The sequence below is a fragment of the Enhydra lutris genome, unplaced genomic scaffold, assembly GCF_002288905.1.
Source record: "Enhydra lutris kenyoni isolate GAN:26980312 unplaced genomic scaffold, ASM228890v2 scaffoldscaffold12, whole genome shotgun sequence".
NCBI lineage: Eukaryota > Metazoa > Chordata > Mammalia > Carnivora > Mustelidae > Enhydra > Enhydra lutris.
The window spans coordinates 21,189,127-21,213,872 of record NW_019154096.1 but is presented as its reverse complement, the minus strand read 5'-3'; the positions used below and the strand labels follow the sequence as shown (position 1 = coordinate 21,213,872).

The 24,746-nt window shown below is 34.9% G+C and overlaps 1 protein-coding gene across 1 annotated transcript in view; it reads left to right on the top strand.

Annotated features, from left to right (window-relative positions):
* Positions 1-24,746, top strand: part of LOC111144805 (catenin alpha 3) — a 1,765,227-nt gene that overhangs the window by 1,123,072 nt on the left and 617,409 nt on the right. Inside the window, exon 10 of the mRNA XM_022499291.1 lies at positions 5,721-5,813. Within this exon, the coding sequence (XP_022354999.1) occupies positions 5,721-5,813 (93 nt within the window). The remainder of the gene's footprint in view (positions 1-5,720; positions 5,814-24,746) is intronic.

The following is a 24,746-nucleotide window of genomic DNA, read 5'->3' as shown; positions in this document are numbered from 1 at the left end:
TTGTCCAAGTACTTCCTAGTTTTCTGCTTTGAGTAGTAAGATACATGAGACTACCTTACCACCTACACTGTTCTATGACCACATAGGCTATTTTGACCATCAATATTCCATTCCAACATTCTAAGAATGGCCCTCCATGTGGCTGAACCAATGAACAATTCCAGGGATTACTTACTCGACTTCTGAGTATTTGATAATTGAGATCATCTTCTTGACACTTTTCTCTTCTCCTGGCCTCTATAACATCAAAGTATTATGGGTAACCTTCTTTATCCCTGACCACTTTTCTAAGACTCATGGTAGGACTGTCCTCTTGTAGCAGCCTAATAAATTTTGGTGTCTCGGGTACCTTTCTAAGGTCATTTGCTCCCTACACAATCACATCCTATTACCATTGATAAGCTAGTGACTGTAAAATTCTGTCTCTGAAATTCTCTGTCTCGAAAGTGTTTACACAGGAGTTGCATGACCATCTGTCAGAGAGAAAAGTGAATGAAAATGAGACAGTGACCTTTATCCCCCACTGAGAGCTAGGATACATAGTGACATGATATTACAATTAACAATGTGAGCTATGTATAAACAATGAATGTGTGGTAATGGAAATCTCATCAAACATCAAAGTTTGCTTCGTGTTCTTAAGAAATCATATCACAGGTAAATAGCTGTATGAGAATTCCATAGTGACAGACTGAATGATGTGTGATGAGCAGCTGTCTAAATAGTGAGCTCGTTCATAGCAAGAATAACATTTCAGTTGTCTAAAATGACTGAGAGGACAACTGATGCCGCTGAGACTTCAAATAAAACTTGATATTAATACGTTTTAAAAAAATATTTTTATGTATTTGAGAGAGAGAGAGCGAGCACAAGTGGAGGCAGGGACAGAGGGACAAGCAGATTCCCTTCTGAGGGGGAAGCCTGATGTGGGGCTCAATCCCAGGACCCTGGGATCATGACCTGAGCTGAAGTCAGATGCTTAATGGACTAAGCCATTCAGGTCCCTGTCTGGTATTCAGTACTTTTAAAATGCAGTCTGTTTACCAGATTAGAACAAAGCAATGAAGAAAAGCTGAGTTGAAGAGATAGCATGGTAGACTAACTGAAAAGTCATTGAGAATACTTTACATTCCCAAATATCATTTTTGATAACTGTCCTTGACTCTCATTAATGAGTCATTTTTCTGGGTCAAGCATGATCCAGACCTTGATGGAAAGAGAGGGACAGAACTAGCCTAACTGGAAGGGTTCTACAGGGCCAGATTCCAAAGTAGATTATTTCATTCTTATTTATTTATTTATATTTTTATTCAAATTCAATTACCCAACGTATAGTACATTATTAGTTTTTGATATGATGTTCAATGATTCATTTGTCACTTAAGACCATAGGTTAGGGAATAAAGGGTACCCAGTTCTTTTTTTTTTTTTTTTCAGATTTTATTTATTTAAGAGAGAGAGAAAGAGAGAGTGAATGACAGGGAGATGGAGAGAGAGTCTGAAGCAGACTCCATACTGAACGTGCCCACAACCTGGGGCTTGATCCCACAACTGCAAGATCATGACCTGAGCCAAAAACCAAGAGTCGGGTGCTTAACCGATTGAACCACCTAGGAGTCCTGGGTACCATATTCTATGCCATGTGAAAGCTAGAACCAATGTTCAGGAAATAGAAAGGAGGACAGGAACATACAAAATTGATATACAAAACTTGAATTAGAAGCCAGGAAGAGAAGATCAACAGCATGATAACAAATGTTAATTAGTTTAGGAATCATCTGACAAGGCTTTGTTGTCTACAATTTATTTTTTTGACAATCCAGATAGTGCAGTACATTTAGTCAAGTGTGAAAGGTCTAGAATGGACAGACATCTTAGAGGCAGAAGGACTGGTGGGAAGGGTAAAGGTTCATGTGAAAGACACTGATGTAAAATACATAAATGAATAAAATCACTCTTGGTAACATGATATGTTGCTGTTTAAAGATTTTTTAAACTTATCTTTTGCAATTGTTAGATACAGTATCAGTAATGATTTTAATGATAAAGTTTATTTTTTAAAGATTTATTTATTTGAGAGGTAGAGAGAAAGAGATAGCACAAGCAGGGGAAGGAATAGAGGGAGAGGTGGAACTCATTCCCACCACCCCAAGGTAATGACCAGAGCCAAAACCAAGAGTCAGATGCCTAACCAACTGAGCCACACAGGTGTCCCAATTTAATTTTTTATAAAAATGAAAAAATATTGTGTCCTGGCCTTTTTCTTTTAAAAATCTTACGGGGGCACCTGGGTGGCTCAGTGGGTTAAAGCTTCTGCCTTGAGCTCAAGTCATTATCCCGGCATCCTGGGATGGAGCCCCGCATCAGGCTCTCTATTCAGCAGGGAGCCTGCTTCCTCCTCTCTCTCTGCCTGCCTCTGCCTGCTTGTGATCTCTGTCTGTCAAATAAATAAATAAAATCTTTAAAAAGACAAATAAAAATAAAAAAACTTACGAATTTACCTGAGCGCCTTTGGTCCCATTTATTTAGGATAATTTAGACTGTTCTTCATTGACTTGGCTAAGAATGTAGTACAATATCAATAAAAAGTTCTTTCAATGAGGGAAATTTCATCAATACTTTTAATTCAGGGTGGCATAAAAGAGCACACACATAGTTTTACTTAATAGTCTCCCTGTCATTGGATAGTTTGAGTATGTTTCTTCTCCCTCTTTGATTTTGTTTTCCTATAGATACAATAAAAGATTAGAGAATGGGATCAGAATTCACAAACTACTGACCTATGAACTAAAGCCATTAGACTGTTAGTTTGGTCAAGGAAATGTTGTTGTTTGTTTTTCATCTTGTCTTAATGAATTCTAACACCTTTATGGAGGCGAGGGCATACACACTCATGTTTGCCTGGGGACCTACCAACCCACCCAACCACTGAGTTATATCAAGGTTCTATGTTTGTATTTCCTGCATGAGTCCTGAAAGTGCTTCAGTTTGTGACTCTCAGCTTAGACATATTGTCAAATTTCTTTAGGCTCGTGAGTTTTTAATTCTGTAAAACCTCTTAAGAGACTAACTGCTCTTTCCCACCCTGCATTGTATAGTGAGATTAACTGGAAAGAAATTCATACATGGGCAACCTACCTGGTAGCATCAGGCCATCTCCATGCACTAGCTCATTTAATCAAAACACTCCAGTGACATAGGTATTATCATACCCATTTTTCAGGTTAGAAAATGAGCTAAGATAAGCTAACATTTTGCCCATGGTCAAATGTTTGTTAATTGTGGAAATCAGGTTCAAGCCTGTTTTGTCTCTAGGTTCAAGATCGGTTTGTCTCTAAAAACTTCCTACGTCCTAATTTCCCTTAGTGGAAAGAAACTTTCCAAAAGGATCTCTCAAATAATCAAGCTTTACACAGACTTTGAAATGTTGTCAGAGTTAGATATACAAATGATGTCAGATCTCTAAATATCTCAAACAGTTTTACAAAATATTTTATTTGCATGCTGCTTTCTTTGTTAATGGGAGTGGCCTTCATGCTGTGCTCAGAAACATAACTAGTTTCCTAAAAGGCCACACAGAATTTAGGAATATTGTTAGAAGAAATTTAGCTTTCATTTAAATGTTGATGTGGCTTTGGAAAATTTATCACAAGTCACTCAAATTAGAAGTGTAAAGAGATTTTATTTCTATCACTTAACTTTTTTTCATTTTGTCACAAAGTACTAGTTATCTCATAAATTCAAATTTGTTTTGTATATAATATTACTAAAACTCCACTTGCCTTAATCTGGAAATAGTATTTGATTATTTAGAAAATTTATCTGCCACAGAACCGTTCTGGTAAGGGTAATTTCAAGTCTGTCTGAATGAAGAAAGACAGAATGTTATGATGATCATTAATTGATCAGAAAACTTAGCGGTGCTGCATTTTCAATCGAGAGTTTTGTAAAACTCAAGTTTACTCATGTAAACAGGACTTTTGTGATTAGGATGATTTCCACGTTATGCTAGTCACTGAATAGGCTTACAATAAACATACTGTCTAGCAAATGTCCAGTACAAGAATGTCTGTTTTTAAAAGGGAAAATAGAGAAAAATGATCCATTAAAAAATAAAGAAAAGAGTATTTAGGGCACGTCTTTGTAATTTTTAAACTTTGGATTAAGCAGCATTCATCTGAGTTGACCAAAAGATTGAGCCATTAATTTCTAATTTTTTAAATTTTACTTAAAAAAAAAACTGCTCAAATTTACAGATAGAGATTTTCTTCTATGCAGTGCAAATTATTAGAAGACATGTCAAATGATTAGATTGCTGAATCGTACTTTCTGTGAGTAGCATTTGGAGGTGGGAGGGGTTGCAGAAACTACTGCCCTTTTCAAATAATTCACGAATGTGCTAATTGTATGTCAGATATGAAAGTTGAAGCATTGTGACCTTCAAGCCAACAAAAGCCCTTTTCAAGTAAGCCATTTTCATATACATTAATAAAGTGAACAGTGCCCTTCCACAGTTAAATAATGTATGACTTTTATTTCATTATATGTAAATGCAAATCAAGGAATTGTTTCATTGTTCACATATTAAAAGTAATGCTATAAAAAAGCAGACTATAAATCCACTTAAGTTACATTTTCTGGTACTCTACAATTGTGACCCAAGGATATTTGTTGTATGCATCTATTGTCTGCAGCTAACGTGTGGTTTTCTGCAACTGAATGTATTCTGGATTTGAGTGGTAAAACCTGCAATGTGTTGAAGTATGTAATAACCAACAGAGACATTAGGAAGATTAGAAAAATGATAAAAAAGCTGTTTCCTTGCAGTGATGAAGACAATGAACGAGGAAACATTACGGCTGGACACACTCACTCACCCGTTAGCAAGAACAATGTTAAATAAGAGTGAGGATCAAAGGAAAGGGAAGTAATCCCATGCTCTTTCTCATGGCTCTTTCATGGTATAAAGAAAATATCTGCAAATATTGGGCTTAGGTAATGGACATTAAGTGATTATTTAAAAGAGAAGCCATTTCATTGGAAAATAGTGCAAGTTTCAAAAGGAGTAATGTACAAAGGAATTTAGGTGTTACTAATGCTTGAATCAAATTGACTGCCGGAATGTCAAACAGTTCCCATGAAGTTGTAGTAGAAAAGCAAGAACAGGAAGAATTTAATTACCTTGTATTTGTCCAGCTTTGTAATATATTTGATGCTGAACAAAACGTGAGTAAAGATAAAGTCATGCTTGGTGCAACTTAAGTATGCATGATAGACTGCTGAGGAATGAAAAAAATAATAATAAAACAATTACAAACTTAAAAAAATCATAATTGTATGAGATTCCAAGAACCTATTAGCATTCAATCCAAAGATAAACTTTTTTTTTTTTTTTCAGTCCTATAGGAAACCTTAATAGTTAGCATCTTATTACAGGTTGGATGTTGATACCAAGAGACTGGATAGAGTTGACTGATTCACTCATCAGTCTTCCTTTTTATTTTAAACAATTTTCTAGAGCCCTTTGTTACTAATTGTTTCAATAAATTCTCTGACTACTTCCATAAAACAGATGGCAGTGACGTTTATGAGAATGCTGTTGTTTATCACTAAGATTTTTCAATGAGTATGTACATGCTCTAACTTATTTAGGATAACCAATGTTTCTGCATTTCTTTAATAATCTGAAATAGTTTCTTTTATTTTGGATTGTATTGAAGGTTGCAAATCTTGCTTGTTCCATGTCAACAAATGAAGATGGAATTAAAATTGTCAGAATTGCAGCCAATCACCTGGAAACCTTGTGTCCACAGGTATGATAACTAAGTTGCTGTCTCTTTCATCAAACTAACTATAAAAAATTATAATACTTTGGACCTTTATACATATGAAAATACACTAAGGTATTTATTTTAAACACAGAAGATGACTTGTCCTAAGGTCATGGTTTATTCTTTACTAAGCACCAAGTTCTTTACTTAGCACCTGATTCTTTTTGTTCTGTTTTGGGGTTTTTGTTTGTTTGTTTTTTGTTTCAGGGGTACAGGTCTGTGAATCATCAGTCTTGTACAATTCACAGTGCTCACCATGGCACATACCCTCCCCATTGTCTATTACCCAGCAACCCTATCCCTCTTCCCTCCAGCAACCCTCAGTTTGTTTCCTGAGATTAAGAGTCCCATGGTTTGTTTCCCTCTTTGGTTTCATCTTGTTTTATTTTTCCCTCTCTTCAGTGAGAACATATGATAATTGTCTTTCCCTGATTGAGCTATTTGGTTTAATATGATAGCCTCTAATTCCATCCATGTTGTTGCAAATGGCAAGATTTCATTTTTATGGCTGCATAGTATTCCATTGTATATGTATACCACCTCTTCTTTATCCATTCATCTATTGATGGACATCTAGCCTCTTTCCATAGTTTGGCTATTGTGAACATTGCTGCTATAAACATTGGGGTGCAGGTGCCCCTTTGGGTCACTACATTTGTATCTTTGGTGTAAATACCCAGTAGTGCAATTGTTGGGTTGTAGGGTATCTCTATTTTCAACTTTTTGAGGAACATCCATGCTATTTTCCAGAGTGGCTGTACCAGCTTGCATTCCCACAAACAGTGTGGGAGGGTCCCCTTTCTCTTCATCCTCACCAACACCTGTTGTTTCCTGACTTGTTAATTTTAGCCATTCTGACTGCTCTGAGGTGGCACCTCACTGTGGTTTTGCACCTGGTTCTTATAACTTTCCCTAAGGGACCATATCAGAATTTTGTGAGAGAAAAGTGCAGTGTGAAATCAAAGTAGGAGTTTTTCCAATAATTTATTTTTAGCCATTATTGATTTTGAAATTTCAGAATATGAAAGGAATGACTTCTTCTCCCCTCTTTTATTCAAAGTAGACATGAGTTTGAAAAAAGCCAGGAAATGTTTTCTTGTCTGCAATTCAGAAGTTTTTGTTTGTTTGTTATCTGAAAAGCTACATATTTTTAGGGAATTATTTCTAGGATAGTGTCTTGAGCCATGAATTGGTATACACCTAAGGGCAATTTTAAACACCTTGTCTTAGAATAATCAAGAGATAATATGGATAATTTCTCCCTATAAAATCACAAATATTGTAAGGATGTGAAATATAACAATGATTAGAGACTTCCAGTCTCTGGATATCTGCTGAGATTCTCATCTTTCTAAAAGTGGTATATGTGTTAAATTATTGATTTACCTTACTGATAATTTCATCTCTAAGAGTATTGAAGAAACAGTAAGATAGACTCGTTCTTTGGATTTAACATTGATCAACAAGTAAAAACTGACTAGAGAAGTAGAGTCCAGAGGACCTGCAACTGAGATCTTGCAAATGATGTCAGTTTTCTGAGATCTCTCTAGGAACCAGAACACTGCAGTGGGGTCTGTAAAGCAGCTGAATCATTTATACTCCCCTCAGCAGTCTAGGAGAGTTCACATTTCTCTATACTATGGATTTCATTTGATGCTGACACCTTTTAAAATGTTTTTTGAATTACAAGAGTATTAAATGTATTTCACTGGGTTTAATCTATAATTTTCTGATTACTAATGGGAACATTCTTCAAACATTTGTTAACCATTTAGTTTTCTAATTCTGTGAATGCCTGAATCCTTTGCTACTTTTAGTTGTCTTTTTTTTTTTTTTTAACTACATTGCTTGGGTTTGTTAAAAATACATTCTGTTGACTGTAGCTTTTATTTTTACTTTTAAAATAATATTTTGATCATTGAAGATTTTAGGACCTTTACTGATCCATCTTTTAATTCTTTTGATATTTATTGAACATCTACCCTGTATAAGGGTTTGTTGGTTTGTGCATTGTAAAGAAATTCTCCAACAAAAATTTTACATAGTTTTTACGTTTTCTTTAAAAACAAAACAAAACAAAACTGAAGTATCATTAACATTTAGATCTTTATTTCATCTAAAATTTATTTTTATGTCTAACTGAGGTAGGGATTTTTTTAATAGTGCTAACAATTGGGCCACCATCATGTATTAAATAGTTGATCCTTTCCCAATTAATGTAAAATGCTATCATTGTTTCACAGACATGCACACAATTTTAAAACATTTCTATTGTTTTATGTACATTTGTATGCAATATATGTATTATACATATTTGTAATATGTGCATGCATCTACATGTTTTATATAATGCGTTAAACATATATGATATACATATATCAAATGCATAATTTATTTACTAGTATTCCGTTTGTAAATATAGATTGATAGGTAAATTGAAATATTTTTCAAAGTATACAAGCTTTTGGATTCTCTATTCTTCTTATTTATTTATTTATTATTAAGATATAATGTATTATTTGTTTCAGGGGTACAAGTCTGTCATTCATCAGCCTTACACAACACACAGTGCTCATCACAACATACACATTCCCTGATGTCCATCACTCAGGCACTCCATCTCTGTCACCCCCCCTCCATTTCAACAACCCTCAGTTTGTTTCCTGAGATTAAGAGTCTTTTATGGTTTGTCTCCCTCTCTGGTTTTGTCTTGTTTCTTTTTTTCTTCTCTTCCCCTATGAACCTCTGCCTTGTTTCTCAAATTCCACATATCAGTGAGATCATATAATAATTGTCTTTCTCTGATTGACTTATTTTACTTAGCCTAATAACCTCTAGTTCCATCCACATTGTTGCAAATGACAAGATTTCATTTTTTGATGGCTGCATATTATTTCATCACATATATATATATATATATGCATATATGGATATGGATGAATGGATAAAGAAGATGTGATATATATATGCATATATATATATATCTTCTTATGCATACATCAATAATGGACATCTGGGGTTTTTCCATAATTTGGCTATTGTGGATATTGCTGCTATAAACATTGGGGTGCAGGTGCCCCTTTGGATTCCTAAATTTGTATCTTTGGTGTGAATACCCAGTGATGCATTTGTTGGGTGGTAGGGTAGCTCTATTTTCTGGGCTCTCTATTCTATTCCACTGGTATATTTCTTTATACCTGCATTGGTATTGCAATGCCTTAATTATGCTTTTATAGTAAATCTGATATCTCTAGGCAAACAACTCACCTTTGTTGTTTTTGTTATTGGTGGTGGTTTTTTGTTTGTTTATTTGTTTCTTTATTGCTCTTCTTACTTTCTGCTTGTTCATATAACTTTCAGGATCAACTTTTCAAGTTCCATGAAAGTACATTAGAATTTTTATTGAAATTATTAAAATATCTTGAATTTTAGATTATTTTAAAAGTAATCGGTCTTCATGATATTGAATCTTTCCATTAATAAATGTTTTATTAGTAAATGTTATTTTAAATGTTTTTTGTATCTCCATAATAAATCTTTTTTAAAAATATCCTTCAGGGGGTCTTTAGACTTTTATCAATTATTACAATAAATTCCATGACTACATGCTGGTGGCTTCCAAAATTTTCTCTCCAGGCCATATTTCTCCACTAAAGACCACACTCAGATATAATATAGTCTTGACATTTGGACTTTGACATCTAGAAGACATCTAAAAGAGCCAAAAGGAACTCCTGATTGTTCCATTCCCCAAACCTGAAAGTTTTCTTTTCTTCATTCAGTAAATATTTATTGAACATATACTATGTGGTAGGCGTTCTTTAGGCATCTGGAGGGTAAATAGTAAAGAAAATAAACAGATGAAAATCCTTGTTCTTGTGAAGTTTATATTCTAATGATATCTAATGGCTGTTTTTTCTATTGAATCCATTAAATAGTTCTATCAGTTTCACCAAAAATATTTATCTCAAATCTATATACTTTTCTCCATCTTATCTGTCAACATCTCAGCCTATACCCCCATCATCTCTATCTTGGACCACAGGAACGTTTTATATGGTTTCTGTGCTTATACTTGTATCTCTTTAACCTACTTCTATCTAAAAGCCAAAGTAAATTTTAAAGATGTTTATAATAGCAATTGCTTTTCCTAGATTTTACAGGGAAATTCAAACATTTTTTACATCTTATTCAGATTTATATAAACTTCCAACTGCCTGACTTCCAGCCCTACCCTGAATTATTTCCCTTTTCACTCATTAGGTCTCTGCATATTGGCCTTTCTGTTTCTAGAATACAGTACGTTCCTTCCCATCTGAGGGAGTTTGCACATGATAATTTCTCAGTGCTTTTTTCCCCATATGGCCAGATCCTGTTATGTTCATTTTGTAAGGACTCAGCTCAGATATCATCTTCACAGAGCTCAGTCTCCTTAAGTCACTCCTCTAGCTTATACCCTATTATGTCACCACATTTATTTATTTTAGAGTATCTATCACAACCTGAAATTATATTTTATATTATTTTGTTATTTTCATTATACATTTTCCTCACTCAAACATAAAGTTCGTGAAGGCAATGATTTAGTCTCTATTTTCACTACCTGTAGCCCCTGTACCTAGCAGAAATGCAACATATATATGCAACATATAAATGAATGATGTTTCTAGAATGATAAATCATTCTATGTTTATAAAGGACAGCAAGGTTTTTGACAACATCTTTTATGATACTTTTCCTAGCATGGTGTCTTTTCTTTTTGACAATATGGAAAAAAAAATAGAGTATAATTAGTTTGAGTTGTAATTCATGAAAAAAAATCCTAAAATGGCTGATTAATGTATAGTCATTAGCCAGCGGTGAGTTCTGTGCTGGTGGGTTGCAGTAATTTGCTCTTGGTTTATCTCATGTCAGTGCTCTCCTAATGATTTGGATAAGACTATAAAAATAATGTCTTAAAATTTTCAGTTAAAAACAAGAGAATAAATGACATATTGGCTGAGTCTAGTCAGAAAGAATTTGAATATTTTAGAATATGGACTAAATCTCAGTATCCAGATGAAATGCAATAGGTATGAACACTAAACCATGTATACTGGGTACTTCAGAAAAATTGCAAAATTGAGAATGGAACAGTTATGGCTTAGCAAAAATTTACCCTCCCAAAAGCTAAGAGATTTTAGCTGATAGTAATCATAATGTGAATCAACAGTGCGGTATAGTTGTCAGAAAAAAACCTAGTATGATTTTAACATCTTTTCATCAAAGAATAAATTCTAAAACTTATCCTCAATCTTCTTTGTATTTCAAAATTATTCTTTAAATTGTACATATTTTAATATAGTGCATCCTAAAATTCAGAATTAGTGGGTCTGGGGTGCAACCCAATTGTGTGTGTGTGTGTGTGTGTGTGTGTGTGTGTGTGCATATGTGTATATGTGTATATGAGTGCCCATCTGTGTAAGCTCTACTTTCGCAATACCTATCGAAATATAGCATGCACATACATTTAGGTTCAAGAATTTGACTTCCAGCAATTTATGGGATAGCTATATATGTACACATGCACAGAAGTCTAAGAGTAATGTTTTCATGCAACTTGACTTATAATGACAAGAGCTGGAACCAACCTACATACCTGTTAGCAGAGAATGTTAAGAACTGTGTCAAGTAGTAAGTCGGCTCAATATATGTTTTGTTATGGAAGTTACCCAAGATAAGAAAAAAAGGCAAATTTCAAATGAGTATGTATAATATTGCATTTATGTGAAAAAAGGAGATAGGTTGAGCCATATGTTTGTGTAGTCATAGGAAATTTTTCAAAAATGTTCTCATGAAAATTTTAATAGTAGTTACTTACAGGAAAGTGAGACTGGAAACAAAGAACAAGGAGGATAGTTTTATCATCCATTTTATTTTTTTTAGAACTCTCAATTTAACCAGAAATAAGTATTTTTTTAATTTCTAAGTAAAACCCAACCAATTAAAAATATTGCCAGATTGATTCTGGAGTAAGTCAGGCTGAGAACACACAGGGGTTAGGAGGAGCTGGTAGGGCCACTTTAAATTCCTGTTTGTTAAAAGCTATTGAATGCACTGAGGTTTCAGTGAGTTGGATCATCCAGGTCTTACTGGGCCTCAAGGACTACAGCTATAGTGCTCTGCCCACTTACGTGTGACACATTTAAAAAAGAATTGTCACTTGGAGCATATTTAGCATAGGATATTAGAAACAGTGAAATGACTTGAAACTATGTCATATGAAAAATTCATAAAAACAACAGGGAATTTCTAGGAAGGAAAAGGTGAGACTTTAAGAAACATTGTCACTGTCACCAAATCTTTAAAGGGCTATGATGCAAAAGATTTATTCTGAAGATTCCTGAGGGGCAGAGCTACAGTCTATAAGTAGGAACTATAGGGATACAAGTTTCATCTCAATAGAGAACGAGAGATGCTCTCTAACAGAGCTATCCTGAAAGGAAGTGGACTTTGTTGAGAAGGAATTTGGAGTTTCTCAGTGCCACAGACAAACACAAGGAGAGTGACTATATGACCAAGCTATGATAAAGGGAGTCCAAACCTTGGGTGAGAACTTTGCCTGTAAGCCTCTTAATGCCCAATCCTGAGATCCTCTGATGAATTCTTTGTATAAAGAAGAGGAATGTGATCTGAATGGTAGCATTTCTGAAATAGCATAGCTGTTTGAACTCAGCCTGGTGGAAAGATAAAACTATCTATAGGACTTAACGCTTATTCTGCTTCAAAAAGGGACTTGAGAGGATATTTTAAAAGTAAACATTTTATATTTGCATAGGGCATAAAAATGAGAAAGATAGAATTCAAGGTTCTAAAATATGCTGATAATTTGGACTGATGTTTCAAAGCCCATAAAGGGTAAATATAAAGTCAGGACCTTAGGTTAAATAAAATTTATTATGAGTAGATAGGGAAAACATTGCTTACCAAAAGCATCTGGGCCATCAGAAATTGAAAGGGGCTTTTGCTATCTAGTTCAATGAGTTAAAATACTGATCCATGAGAGGATTTTCATGGTATATATTGAAATTAGGTCCATAATAATCAGCTTTATTCACAAAGTAAAACTTATTCAACTTTTTATTAGAAACTGATGTACTTTCTTCTTGTTTGATATTCACCAAAAACATTTGATTTATGAAATAATAATGAAAGTAGATAATAACTTTTCATATGGTTATTTCTTTACTTGGCAAAATAAAAATTTCCCAACCCTGTATCAGTTACTTCCCTTTCCCTTCTACTTAACTTTTTTCAAAAATATTTGTAGGATGAAATATCCAGAAAATTAAAAGTACTAATTTAGATAACTATATGTCAGTAGCATGACATGGAGGCCATCTTAGAGCTTTAAAGTGATTATGATATCTTGTGAAATAGGGAAAAATTTCCAGTGTACTTGGTTTGGGGCTGTCTATATTGAGAATACCATATTTGGTTCAGGCACTGTGATTTAAAGGCTAAGCAGAAAAAGAATGAGTTGTTTTAGGTGTAGTGAATTATTGCCTAGCCACAAGAAGTATTTAACTAAAAGCCAAATAGGCTGTGTCTTGTCAAAGATGTTAGAAATAGAATTTTATTATTGGGGTGGTAGAGGTATTAGAAGTCATAAATGCTTTTTTTGTGTTTTTGTTTGTTTTGTCAGTAAGATTCTTTAATTAAAAAACAAACAAACAAACAAACATGGTGAAAATCTAGGATATTTTCCCAGCTGTGAATACACTTATACTCAATTAGGCAGATTCTCACAAGTGCTTAGATTTTCCAAAATCAAGTTACGTTTTCTAATGACTGTCATGTTTGAATCGATATCTAATATAGCTTTGTTATATCTTCTGTTTATCCCTATCATTGAATGCTATGTTATATGATGACTTGACAGAGCTAAAACGGCTTGTAAAGGCATCTAGTTTATTTTCAGTGATGTGCTGGGGATATGTTTTTACAAGTTACCTATTGTAAATCAATAATTACTTTCTAAAAGGGTTGTGTATTGAGTGTGTTAAAAAGTAGAGACAAAAGTCAAGTTTGCTCCAGACATAGAAGTTTGTGAAGTATAAAAAGAGCAAAGTACCTGGGGAAGGGTATGCAATGGACATCACCTGTATTCATATTTAAACATAGAAAAATATAACCTCCATGAAGGTAGGAATTTTGGGTCCACTGATGTAGCCTAAAAATAATGCCTGACACATAGCAGGTACTCAGTACATATTTATGAAGTGAATTTTTCTATCCACATGAACTTACTTTGTATTGTAGACACTGGGGGGTGGATGCTGAAAGCCAGCATTATTCCTCATCCATTTCTGTTCTCTGGAGGTATAGAAACTCCCAGTTTCAAACCAAAGTCATAAAAGTTACCCATATGACACTAACTCTTTGAACTACAAATCGTGTGAAGTGACTGGCATTATCTCCCCTTGCATAGACAGGATTGTTTTGTTATCATAGCAGCTTGTTCTGATTAAGTTATGATGTGTTACTGTATTCAGTACACATTTCAGTAAGGGTATCAGGCTATCTCTTTCAAATGAAAAACATATCATAATTTGTATGGGATTCTGTTTGTTTTTGTGATCAAGAAGCTGTCATATCTATGAATTGAAAGCACTTAATTTTCTCAGAATCATGCTCTGGGGAAGCAGATATGTTTTCTTTCATTTTCTATAGATGATGATGATGATGATGATGATGATGATGGATGTTTTGTTTGCAACTAAACAATATAGGATTCAAATAGTCAATTTGAAATAACCATATTCTTTAAGAATCCCAGAGTGTACCTATGAGTGTTGTGACAGGCTTTTTATAATTATGCCTAATTTATTTCTTTTTTCTTAAGAGAATGGCAAAGAAAACAAAACAAAACAACAACAACAATGAAAACTCTTAAGATTTTGGAAACCAGGAGTCATATAAGACTATAAAAAGGCTGAAATTAAGTGATCATTTTTTTTTTTTTTTGAAGAAGCTGATTATGATTGAATAGTTGATTCTCAAACTCTCTAGGGTGATTTCAGATTGGAAGCCTAGGATCAGTCTCTTCCTGGTGATGCCATGATATTTATTTGGGGAGACTGTGATTGAATGCAGCTATGAACATAGTTGCTTTCCAAGCTGTAAATTAAGCTCTGTGTTATTGTACTATCATTGTTTTGCCTCCTGTCCCAATTATGCAATCAGCCACTCCCTTCCACTCACTCCAAGAATACCTTCATTCAACGAATACTTGCTGACCACCTACTTGGAAAACCCATGAATCTATGGTGAGCCAGGGGCGGGAATCAGGGATTCATGGGATACCCAGTAGAGCAAGCCTGAGGAATAAGTTCTGAGTTCATTGAGAAGAGGCCGTATCTAAGAAAATCTGATGTGTTGTGCTCTAGAAGAAGGGACAGAGTTGTGGAAAAGAAGTCATAGACATTAAATTCAAGTGGGGAGGTGAGGTCGGTCACAAATTAGATAATGACTTGAAATAAGTAGACAGGGCTAAGTGTAATTTAGTATGCAGGTTGAGGCAAGAATTTCTGAATTAAATCACAGAGACTATGCTGGAGTCCTCATCTACACTTATGGTATGTGCTGTGATAGTAAGCATATGAGCATAAATTACCTGTGCCAGCCCAGACAATGTTCTAGTCATGGAGGAAAACAAAGATGGAGCTTTGTTTACATTGTTTCCAATGAGAAGGGAAAATGTATCACCCAGGTAAAAAGGGAAATGATATTAGAGAGGAATGTTTTGAAATGCTGTGGGAGTTAAAGACTCATGTCAGTTAGGGGATTCAGGGAGGGGTCTCATAAAGGTGACATATTCTATAGGATTTAAAGGATAAGCAAGATTTGGACATTTGGGAAAATATTAAAAGGGCATTCTAGGTAAAGGAGATGGAAAAGCATATAACAAAAATTTTAAAAAAATGAGTAACTAAATCTGTGTAAGCTACATTGTTTCCTTACAGGAAAGCTCTTGACATTTTGGGTGGAATAATTCTTTGTTGTGTGAGACACAACGGTGGGGATCTGCCTGCCAGAAAATTCAGAATCTAGGGCACTAAATACATAACCACCACCTCCCAGCTCAGTCTCTGTGATAACAGAAAATGCCTCCATGCATTTCCAAGTTCCTCCTAGGGGATACTGCCCCATGTGAGAACAAGTGGGAGGCCATGGGCTGTGGAAAAGGAAGATGTTCTATACACAATTGAAATATAGGCCTTAGCCCTTACTGCCAAGTAAAGGAATTTAGATTTGGAATTTAGTAGAGGATAGCAAGTCATTATAGGTTTTGAGTAGAAGAGTGACATTATCACAGCTGTGCTTCCTGGGAAATAATCTGGAAACTGTGTCAACTGAATGGAAAATGTGATAGGCAGGACCAGTGAAGAAATTATAGAGTACTATGTAAAAAGTCAGAATTTGAATAAAGGGCACAAGAATAAAAATTTGCAAGATAGGACAAGTTGTGAATAGACTATATAAATTGACCAGGAATCGAAAACAACATGAGATTATGGTAATGATGAAGGCAAAAGAGGATAAATTTGAGGGTTTATTTAGCATGGCACCTGGGAAGATCATGGTTGTTTTTGTTTGTTTGTTTGTTGTTTTTGTTTTTTGTTTTTAGGAGAAATTGGAAATACAATGAAAGAGGAGTCACTTTAGGACAGAATTAATATATTTAAAGCACTACCAAAATATTTAGGTAATGCTTTAAATATATTTAAGTTAGTCTCAGGTGCCTGGGTGGCTCAGATGGTTAAGTGTCTGCCTTTGGCTAAGGTCATGATCCTAGGGTCCTAGGATCGAGTCCCACATTGGGCTCCTTGCTCAGCAGGGAGCCTGCTTCCCCCTATGCCTCTGCCTCTCTCTCTCTCTTTCTCTCTCTCTATCTCTCATGAATAAATAAATAAAATCTTAAAAAATAAATATATTTAAGTTAGTCTCAACATAAAGTTAAGATTATAGCAAACACATTTAAGAAGTTGAGATATATTAGCCAAATATAATGGCCATGCGTATAGAGATGACAGTTGGAACAGTTTCATGTAAAGCAAGATTGCTAAAGAGCAAGAGAAAATTAAAGGGTCAAAAGTAGAACCTTAAGAAAATACATCTAGGAGAGAAGAGGACGAACCTGAGAAAGAAAAATAATCAAAGTAGGAGCAAAGGCAGGAAATGTGTTGCTTGATGGAAGCCTTTCAAGCAGAAAATATCAACATGGTGGACAGCAATACCGTGTTCCTGAGAGGTCCATTGGGATTAATACTGGCAAGTTTCAGGTGGAGTTAGAAATTAGGAAATCATTGTGATCTTAACAAAACAGATTATGGGGGCATCGTGGAAAAGGAAAGATTTTATTTCTCCAGTGAATTAAAAAGTAAGTTTAATTGTAGAAAAGAAAAACACTAGCAACTCCCTCTTCACAGATTTTTATCACAGAATCTACCAATACCTTACTACCAGTTATTTTTCAATAATTCTTTTCATCTCCAGAATCTATGCTGTGCATTAAGTTTAAGCAATTTAACAGTTTTGTCTAAAGAATGTTTTTTATTCAGTTAGGTCAAGCTCAAGGAACTAAATATTAACAAGAGCTATCACAGATTTTTGATAAGTGATAAAATGTTCTGAATTTGCAGGTGATTAACACACAAATCTTAAATACATAGATTTAAAAATATAAATTTAGAACTTTGGATATCACTATGCAATTCAGTAGGTAATATTAGTGCTGAAAATACTGGGTGGTCACACTGCTTTTAAATGTCATTTTAAATGTGAGTCTAAAATGAAATATCTATCAGTGCTAAGATATTTAACCAAATGGAGAATATCTATGCCTGTTCCTCTCAAGAACTTGCCTTGAGGGTTAAATGAGAATTGCCTATAACCAGATATCCTGAAAACTTCTATAACCTGTCATAACAACCTCACTGACTAAAGCACCCTATATAAATCTAAGCATCATTTATCCCATTCTCATGCTATGACTGAGACTCCAAATTATAGTTCTATAACTAAAAGCTGTGAGCTCTCATTGTATGTGTTGTGAATGACATTTCTGCACACCCCTATATTCCAATTTAGTTTCAGAAGCGTTTTCTGCATTCTCTTCAAGGGGAAAATGTTCCATTTCCATATCCACGCTGAACTAGAAACTTGGGACTGGCAGTTGATGCCCAGTCTCTTGGAATATAGACTTGGTAGGACAATGACCTGGGGAAATCAATTTTAAAAGAGCATTGGAAGAGATTTAAGAATAAGTGTGAAAAATATATATATATGTAGACCAACAAGTATTGTTTTTTAATTTTATAATTTTTTTGTTCTGAAGCTGCCTTTGCTGACTGTTCAATAAAATAAAATACTGTGTCATTTTGGGTTACCTGAGGAGAATGGGATAAGGAGAATTAGAAACAACTTCAGCAGACATACCATTATCACATGTGTTCAGTATAATAGGCAGTGTGCTGAAGAAATCAGATCCAGGGGAGTGAAACAGGACTATCTTGAGATCCAGAAGCTGTAAGATCATTGCTCCATGAGATAGAATGAGCTAGGCTGGAGAATTTATGAGAGTCAAATGTTGCTTCTGGTAAGTAGCAATATATCAATATGACATTGCATAGTTTATAGTTTTAAAAATAAACCTAATCTCTAGTTTGCCCTACTCTTTTGGAAATAACATCATTGTACTCATGGCACAACAAAATTATACTGTTTGCCTAGTGTAAGAAAACATAACTTAAATACCTCACAAAATAACATACTCCTCCCCCCATCCCTGTTCTTTGAAAGCGGCATTCAAGTTCTGAATCTACTTCTGAACATCTGCATGTCACACCTTCTGTGCAGGGTACATGTGTGTACTTGGTAACAAAGTCCGTTGAGGAAGAAATGGCTATCTCTCCTGCATCTGTGATATGGCTTGTGCTTTACTGGGGTTATATTTAATTCTTGCAACAGTCTTGTGACACAAGAATTATTAGAATTCCCTTCCTTCCTTCCTTCTTCTCTCTCTTTTTTCTTTTTCCTTTCCTCTCCTTTTCTTTTCTTTTCTTTTCTTTTCTTTTCTTTTCTTTTCTTTTCTTTCCTCCAGGTTTGAACTCACAACCCTGAGATAAAGACCTGAGCTGAGGTCAAGAGTCAGATGTTTAACCAACTGAGCCACCCAGGTACACCTAGACTATTTTTTTTTTAAGATTTTATTTATTTATTTGTGAGAGAGAGTGAGAGAGCGAAAGAGTGAGCACAGGCAGGCGGAATGGCAGGCAGAGGCAGAGGGAGAAGCAGGCTTCCCTGCCAAGCAAGGAGCCCGATGTGGGACTCCATCCCAAGACGCTGGAATCATGACCCGAGCCGAAGGCAGCTGCTTAACCAACTGAGCCACCCAGGCGTCCCTAGACTATTCTTATATATAAGAAGAAATTCAGAGATGTTAAATGAGTTGCCCAAGGTTAAGAAACCAAAAAATAAATTCTTAGGATTTGGATACTAATATTTTTCTTGATTTTGGAGGAATTATTTCAATAGTCACAGCTTTATTTATTCATATTTGTATAATCCTCTGAAGGACATAGGCTTTTTTTTGTTTTGTTTTTCTCTCTATTTCTCCTTGCTATAAAAAAGGTGATAAAGAAAATTTCCCAGGACCCTTTCTTTTTGGCATTCAGTCTCTAATGCATTTTGACCCTCACGTCCCTGGGACTTAACTATTTCAGAATTCTGGGCCTTAGCTCCTTCACAAAAAAAATAGCAGTATTATTTGATATTTACGTATCACTTTGTTATTAAAACAGAATTTGCATTTGTTTTAAACAAAACATTTAGCAAGGTTCGTTCCCAGAGAGGTTGAGTGGGTTTTATAAATCATACAGAAAACTAGGAGAAAACATTGGAATATAATTCTTGCCCTCTAGAATCACTCAGTTGACGTTATTGTCTACTTCACAGGATGAACAAAAAATGGTGGATCTATATGTTAATTATTTCTTCTTAGTATAATATTTTCAAATGTTTAATAGTCAAATTTTTGCTTAAAAATAAAAGGATTCTTTCTATGGATAAGTAGATGGGTACAAAACCATATATTTAAGATATTATGACAATCTTGTGTTTCTTGAAACCCATATGTAAATGATGCTAGAAAGAACAATTTGTCTAAAAAATATTGAATTCTTTAAAGCTACATATTTTCTTTTTTTTTCCCATGCCAAATGTGTTTATTTAGGAAAAGGCATCTACACACTAATAAGTAAGCAAGAATTGATTAAGAAAAACAACATGGAGACTAGAATCCCTGAGTCAAAATTTTTGAAAGTATTACAAGAAAGCAAAGAAATGAAACAGCTTCAAAACATTCATAATCCCATAAATACAAAAGCAACAAAGATATTTTTTAGTATGTAGGATTCTTTTACATCTTCTAACAGACATAAGAATTCTTAGTCTTGTCTTTTCAAAAATGGAGGAAGAAAACAAAAGATAGAAATTGGTACCTAGGGGCATCTGGGTGGCTCAGTGGGTTAAAGCCTCTGCCTTCGGCTCAGGTCAAGATCTCAGGGTTCTGGGATCGAGCCCCACATCGGGCTCTCTGCTCAGTGGGGAGCCTGCTTCCTCCTATCTCTCTCTCTCTCTGCCTGCCTCTCTGCCTACTTGTGATCTCTGTCTGTCAAATAAATAAATAAAAAAAAAAAGAAATTGCTACCTAATCTTCTACATGGTAGACCAATTTCATTATTCTAATCTGTTCCAATCTATACAGGCAACATCGCTCCATTATATGATGAATTCTGATAACTTTTTTTCTTAAGTTCTCAAGAGGAAGGAAGGATGAATCCTCATGTTCAAAGAATTCAATAAAGAAAGACGCTGTGGTGGAAGTATGATTAGGTGTGAAAGCAACAAAATGAAAAAAAGGAAGTCAGAAAGAAAAGAGAGAAGGGAGAGTATTAAGTAACTCTATCAAGTAATATTTTGATTCTAATTTAATGTAATAGCCCTTAATTAATGATGTATAGAATCCACATATCCTTATTTTCTTAAAAAATACTCATATATTAAAAATACCTTGCATAGGATCCATAGCAATATACTTATTTTTTAAGGAATTTATTGTCATAAAACAAAACAAAACATACTCTTCAGAACATTTCTTTTACCAGATAATAAACTTACATAATTTCATGTACTTATCTTTAGTTATCTACTACAGTTGAATTTGGAGTAAATTTAAGATTTAATATTGATAATTATCTTAGTCTTGGTATTTGTAAAATTTGCTTCATTTTTTTTTCCATTTTGTTATCATTACTTATTTCTGTATCCACACTGACTTTATATGTATGCCTGTTATGTAGGGTCATTTCAAATTATTTTTTTTTTACTCTGGCAAATGAGTGATTGAATAATATTTCCCAAAGGCTTTAGCTCCATTCCTGGGTGACATAGGCAAAAATTGTAGACCTATTTTCCCTCACCTATAAATGCTGTTGAATATTTTTGGTGGTGATGGTGAAGATATTTAAATTATGCAGATGGAAAGAGGAAGCCAGAGAAGTTACTTTAATAGGCATAAATCTGGAAGAAACTGTGGCAAATTGGAAAATGTTTGCTTTAAGGCCTTCACACTTAATTTTAAAATACTGTGAGGTTACCCCTTCCCACTAGGGGGAAAAAAAAAGAAGGAAATGAAAACCACCTGTAGCCAGTTTTTAGTAGAATATTTTATTTTTATTTAGAATTCTTTTTCTCTCCCTGCTCAACAACTCTCATTGTCTGCCAAAAGTATCATTTCATTTGCCAAGCAATACATATTTTTTTAAGATTTATTTATTTTTTGGTGGGATAGAGGGAGGTGGGATAGAGGGAGCCAGAGAGAACCTCAAGCAGATACCCTGCTGAGTGCAAACCCTACCAGGGGTTTAATCTCACCACCCTGAGATCTGACCTAAACTGAAATCAAGGGTCAGATTCTTAACCAACTGAGCCACACAGGTGCTCCGTGCAAGCAGTATTGTGTAGAAAGAGATATTTTATGGATAATATAATAGTGAGGTGAACCATTTTAAGAAAAGAGGCTTTGGTCTCTAGAGAGCTTTGATACCAATCTGAGAGTCGGGGCCCTCAATTTGAAAAGCAGATTGTAATTCAAGGCCTCCCAGGGGAAATGAGTCAAAAATCTAAGGGACTTATCACAGCTTGTGAGTACAAAACTGCCTGTCAGCATTCCAGGAAGAATTCATGGTTGTGCTCTTAAGCAAATACATCTATGACCTGGGAGGAAAGTGCCTATTAGCCAAGCTTTGCTGATAAGTTAATAAAGAGATGACAGCCATCTTCTTATTGGAACCCTTATTTCTCTGTGCTCAGTACACTGTCAAATGCCAAAACATAATTATTATGATTTTCATCTTTGTAAGATTTTTTTTAATAAATCATGAAATGCAGAGACAAATACTTGAAAGCCATTATGAACAAAAGTATGACTGAGTTGAGATCACATGTAGTTGTTTGTAGGCTTTCTAAATAAGAGTTTTCATAAATAATAGTTACCAGAAAGATCTCATCGGGAGGCAGGGGTTTTAACTTCATTGTATATAGGTCCCTGGGTACTGGTTTTTGGGGAGAGTTACACTACCAAACAGAAGATTCATTCAGTCCACAAATGTTTCTTGAGTACCAGCTTCTTTAATAGGCATTGAAGATACTGTAGTGAACATAATACTCAAAGTGCCTGTCCTTTTGGAGCTTTCATTCTATATGAGAGCTGGAGATAATGTAAAAACAAATACATAAATGAGATATTTTTATATCTTGTTTTATATTTTAACTTATTTTTTAATATTTTTATATTTTAACTTATGTTAACTTATGGTTACTTATTTATGGTTACTTATGTAAATCTTACATATGCTAGACTGCTTCTAAATACGTTGTATATATTAGCTCATTTAATCCTCATGATAAACCTAAATGACAGATACTATTTATACTGATAAACCTAAATGACAAGTACTATTTATACATTTTTAAAGATCAGAAAACTGAAGTCCATAAATAAATAAATAAATAAATAAAGCCCCACAGTTCATGTAACTTGCCACGTCAGAGAGAGAAGCTGGGACGTTAAGATTCAAGACTGGGAAGTCTGGTTTTCTAACCCCCAATGCTGCATGCTGCACTATGAGGAAAATCAGAGAAGTTATGAGATAGGAAGGGATTAGGGACAAAAAAATACCTTTTGCAGAGGTGACATTTGATAGTTTTATAGCAAGAGGGAGTCATGTAAAATCCTGGAGGAAGAGCTTTCCAAGAGTAAGAAACTAGTACAAAAGCCTGCAGATGTGAATGAACTCTACCTGTTTTGAGTGAAGAGGTGTAGGGTTGGGGGAGGAGAGGTCAGGGACTAGACCATGTAGGGCCAGGCTATGGAAGTAATGCATTACTGCTGTAGGAATTTGATCAGATTAGTGGCTAATGTATGGCACATGGATTACAGGGAAACGAGTGGAAGAAGTCACGAATTAGGAGGTTGTTAGAGTTATCTAAGAAAGAATGATAATGACTCAACCTATGGTGGTGATTGTGGGGATAGCAAAACTTATAACATTAACAAAATGTTTTGGAAATCATGGTCATAGGGTTTACTGGATGCCATAGGTGATAGGCTTAGGGAGTTAAGGTTTAAACATCAAAGTGAGCCGTGGTACCTTTACTGAACTGGGAAAGATTTGCAGAGATGTCATAGCAGGGGGGTGAGTTCTATTTAAGCAATATTAAGTATAAGAAAAGTATAAATATCAGGTGGAGGAGAAATATCCAATGTGAAGTTCAGAGAGGAGGTTTAGACAGGAGAATTGGGAACTGTCAACATAAATGATATTTAAAATCAGTGGATGGGATGATGTATCGTAGAAGGAGAATTCAACCCTCAGAAGAGGGAAGCTAGAAAGAATCATGGGGCACTCCAGCATTCAGCTAATGGCAGACAAGGAGAAACCCATGAAAAGCAACTGGGAAAAAATCTCCAGAGGATCAAGAAGAAAACCATGATACTTTGGGAGAGTAGAAAAGTAGAGAATTGGTGTTTCAAGAAGTAAGTGTTTAACCTACATCAGTTGCTGCTTGAGATTCAAGTGGGAAGATGAATACCAAAACCTATTCTTTGGATTTTGGTCATATGTAATAGACAAAATTTGATTTAATAAGACTTTAGTAATTAGAGTTTCTGTATGTTAATTAAATTTCTAAATAAGGTGGCTCAAGGAACCCTGAAAGCTGTGATTCTCAGAGTGTGGTCCTCAGACCATCAGTGTCAGTACCACATGGAAACTTACTAGAAATGAAAATATTTAGGTCCCACCTTAGACCTACTAAGTTAGAAACCCTGGTAATTGTGGCCCATCTGTGTAGTGACATGTCTTTCAGATGATTTGATGCATGTTAGAGATTGACCTGGGACCTACTGCAGGGTCTGGAGAGTTGATTATGTGTATCTCTTACCAGCTGCATGTACTGGTAGCTTGAAATTAGCCATGGTGGGAGTATATATTACAGAGAAATCAGACCCCCCACCATGCTACAAATCAGGGTCCACTCCCCCAGCCTTTATTGGTTTATTATCACTACTGATAAATTCAGTAGGTCTAGGGTAGAGCCTATGAATTTCTTTTTTTTTTAAGATTTATTTTTTATTTTAGAGAAAGTGAGAGAGAGAGAGAGTAGGAGGAGGGGCAGAGAGAGAATCTTGAGCTTGGATTCCAACATGGGGTTCAAGCCCATGACCCATAAGATCACAATCTAAGTGGAAACCAAGGGTTGGAAGCCCAACCAACTGAGCCTCCAGGCACCCTGTGAATTTTTTTTTTT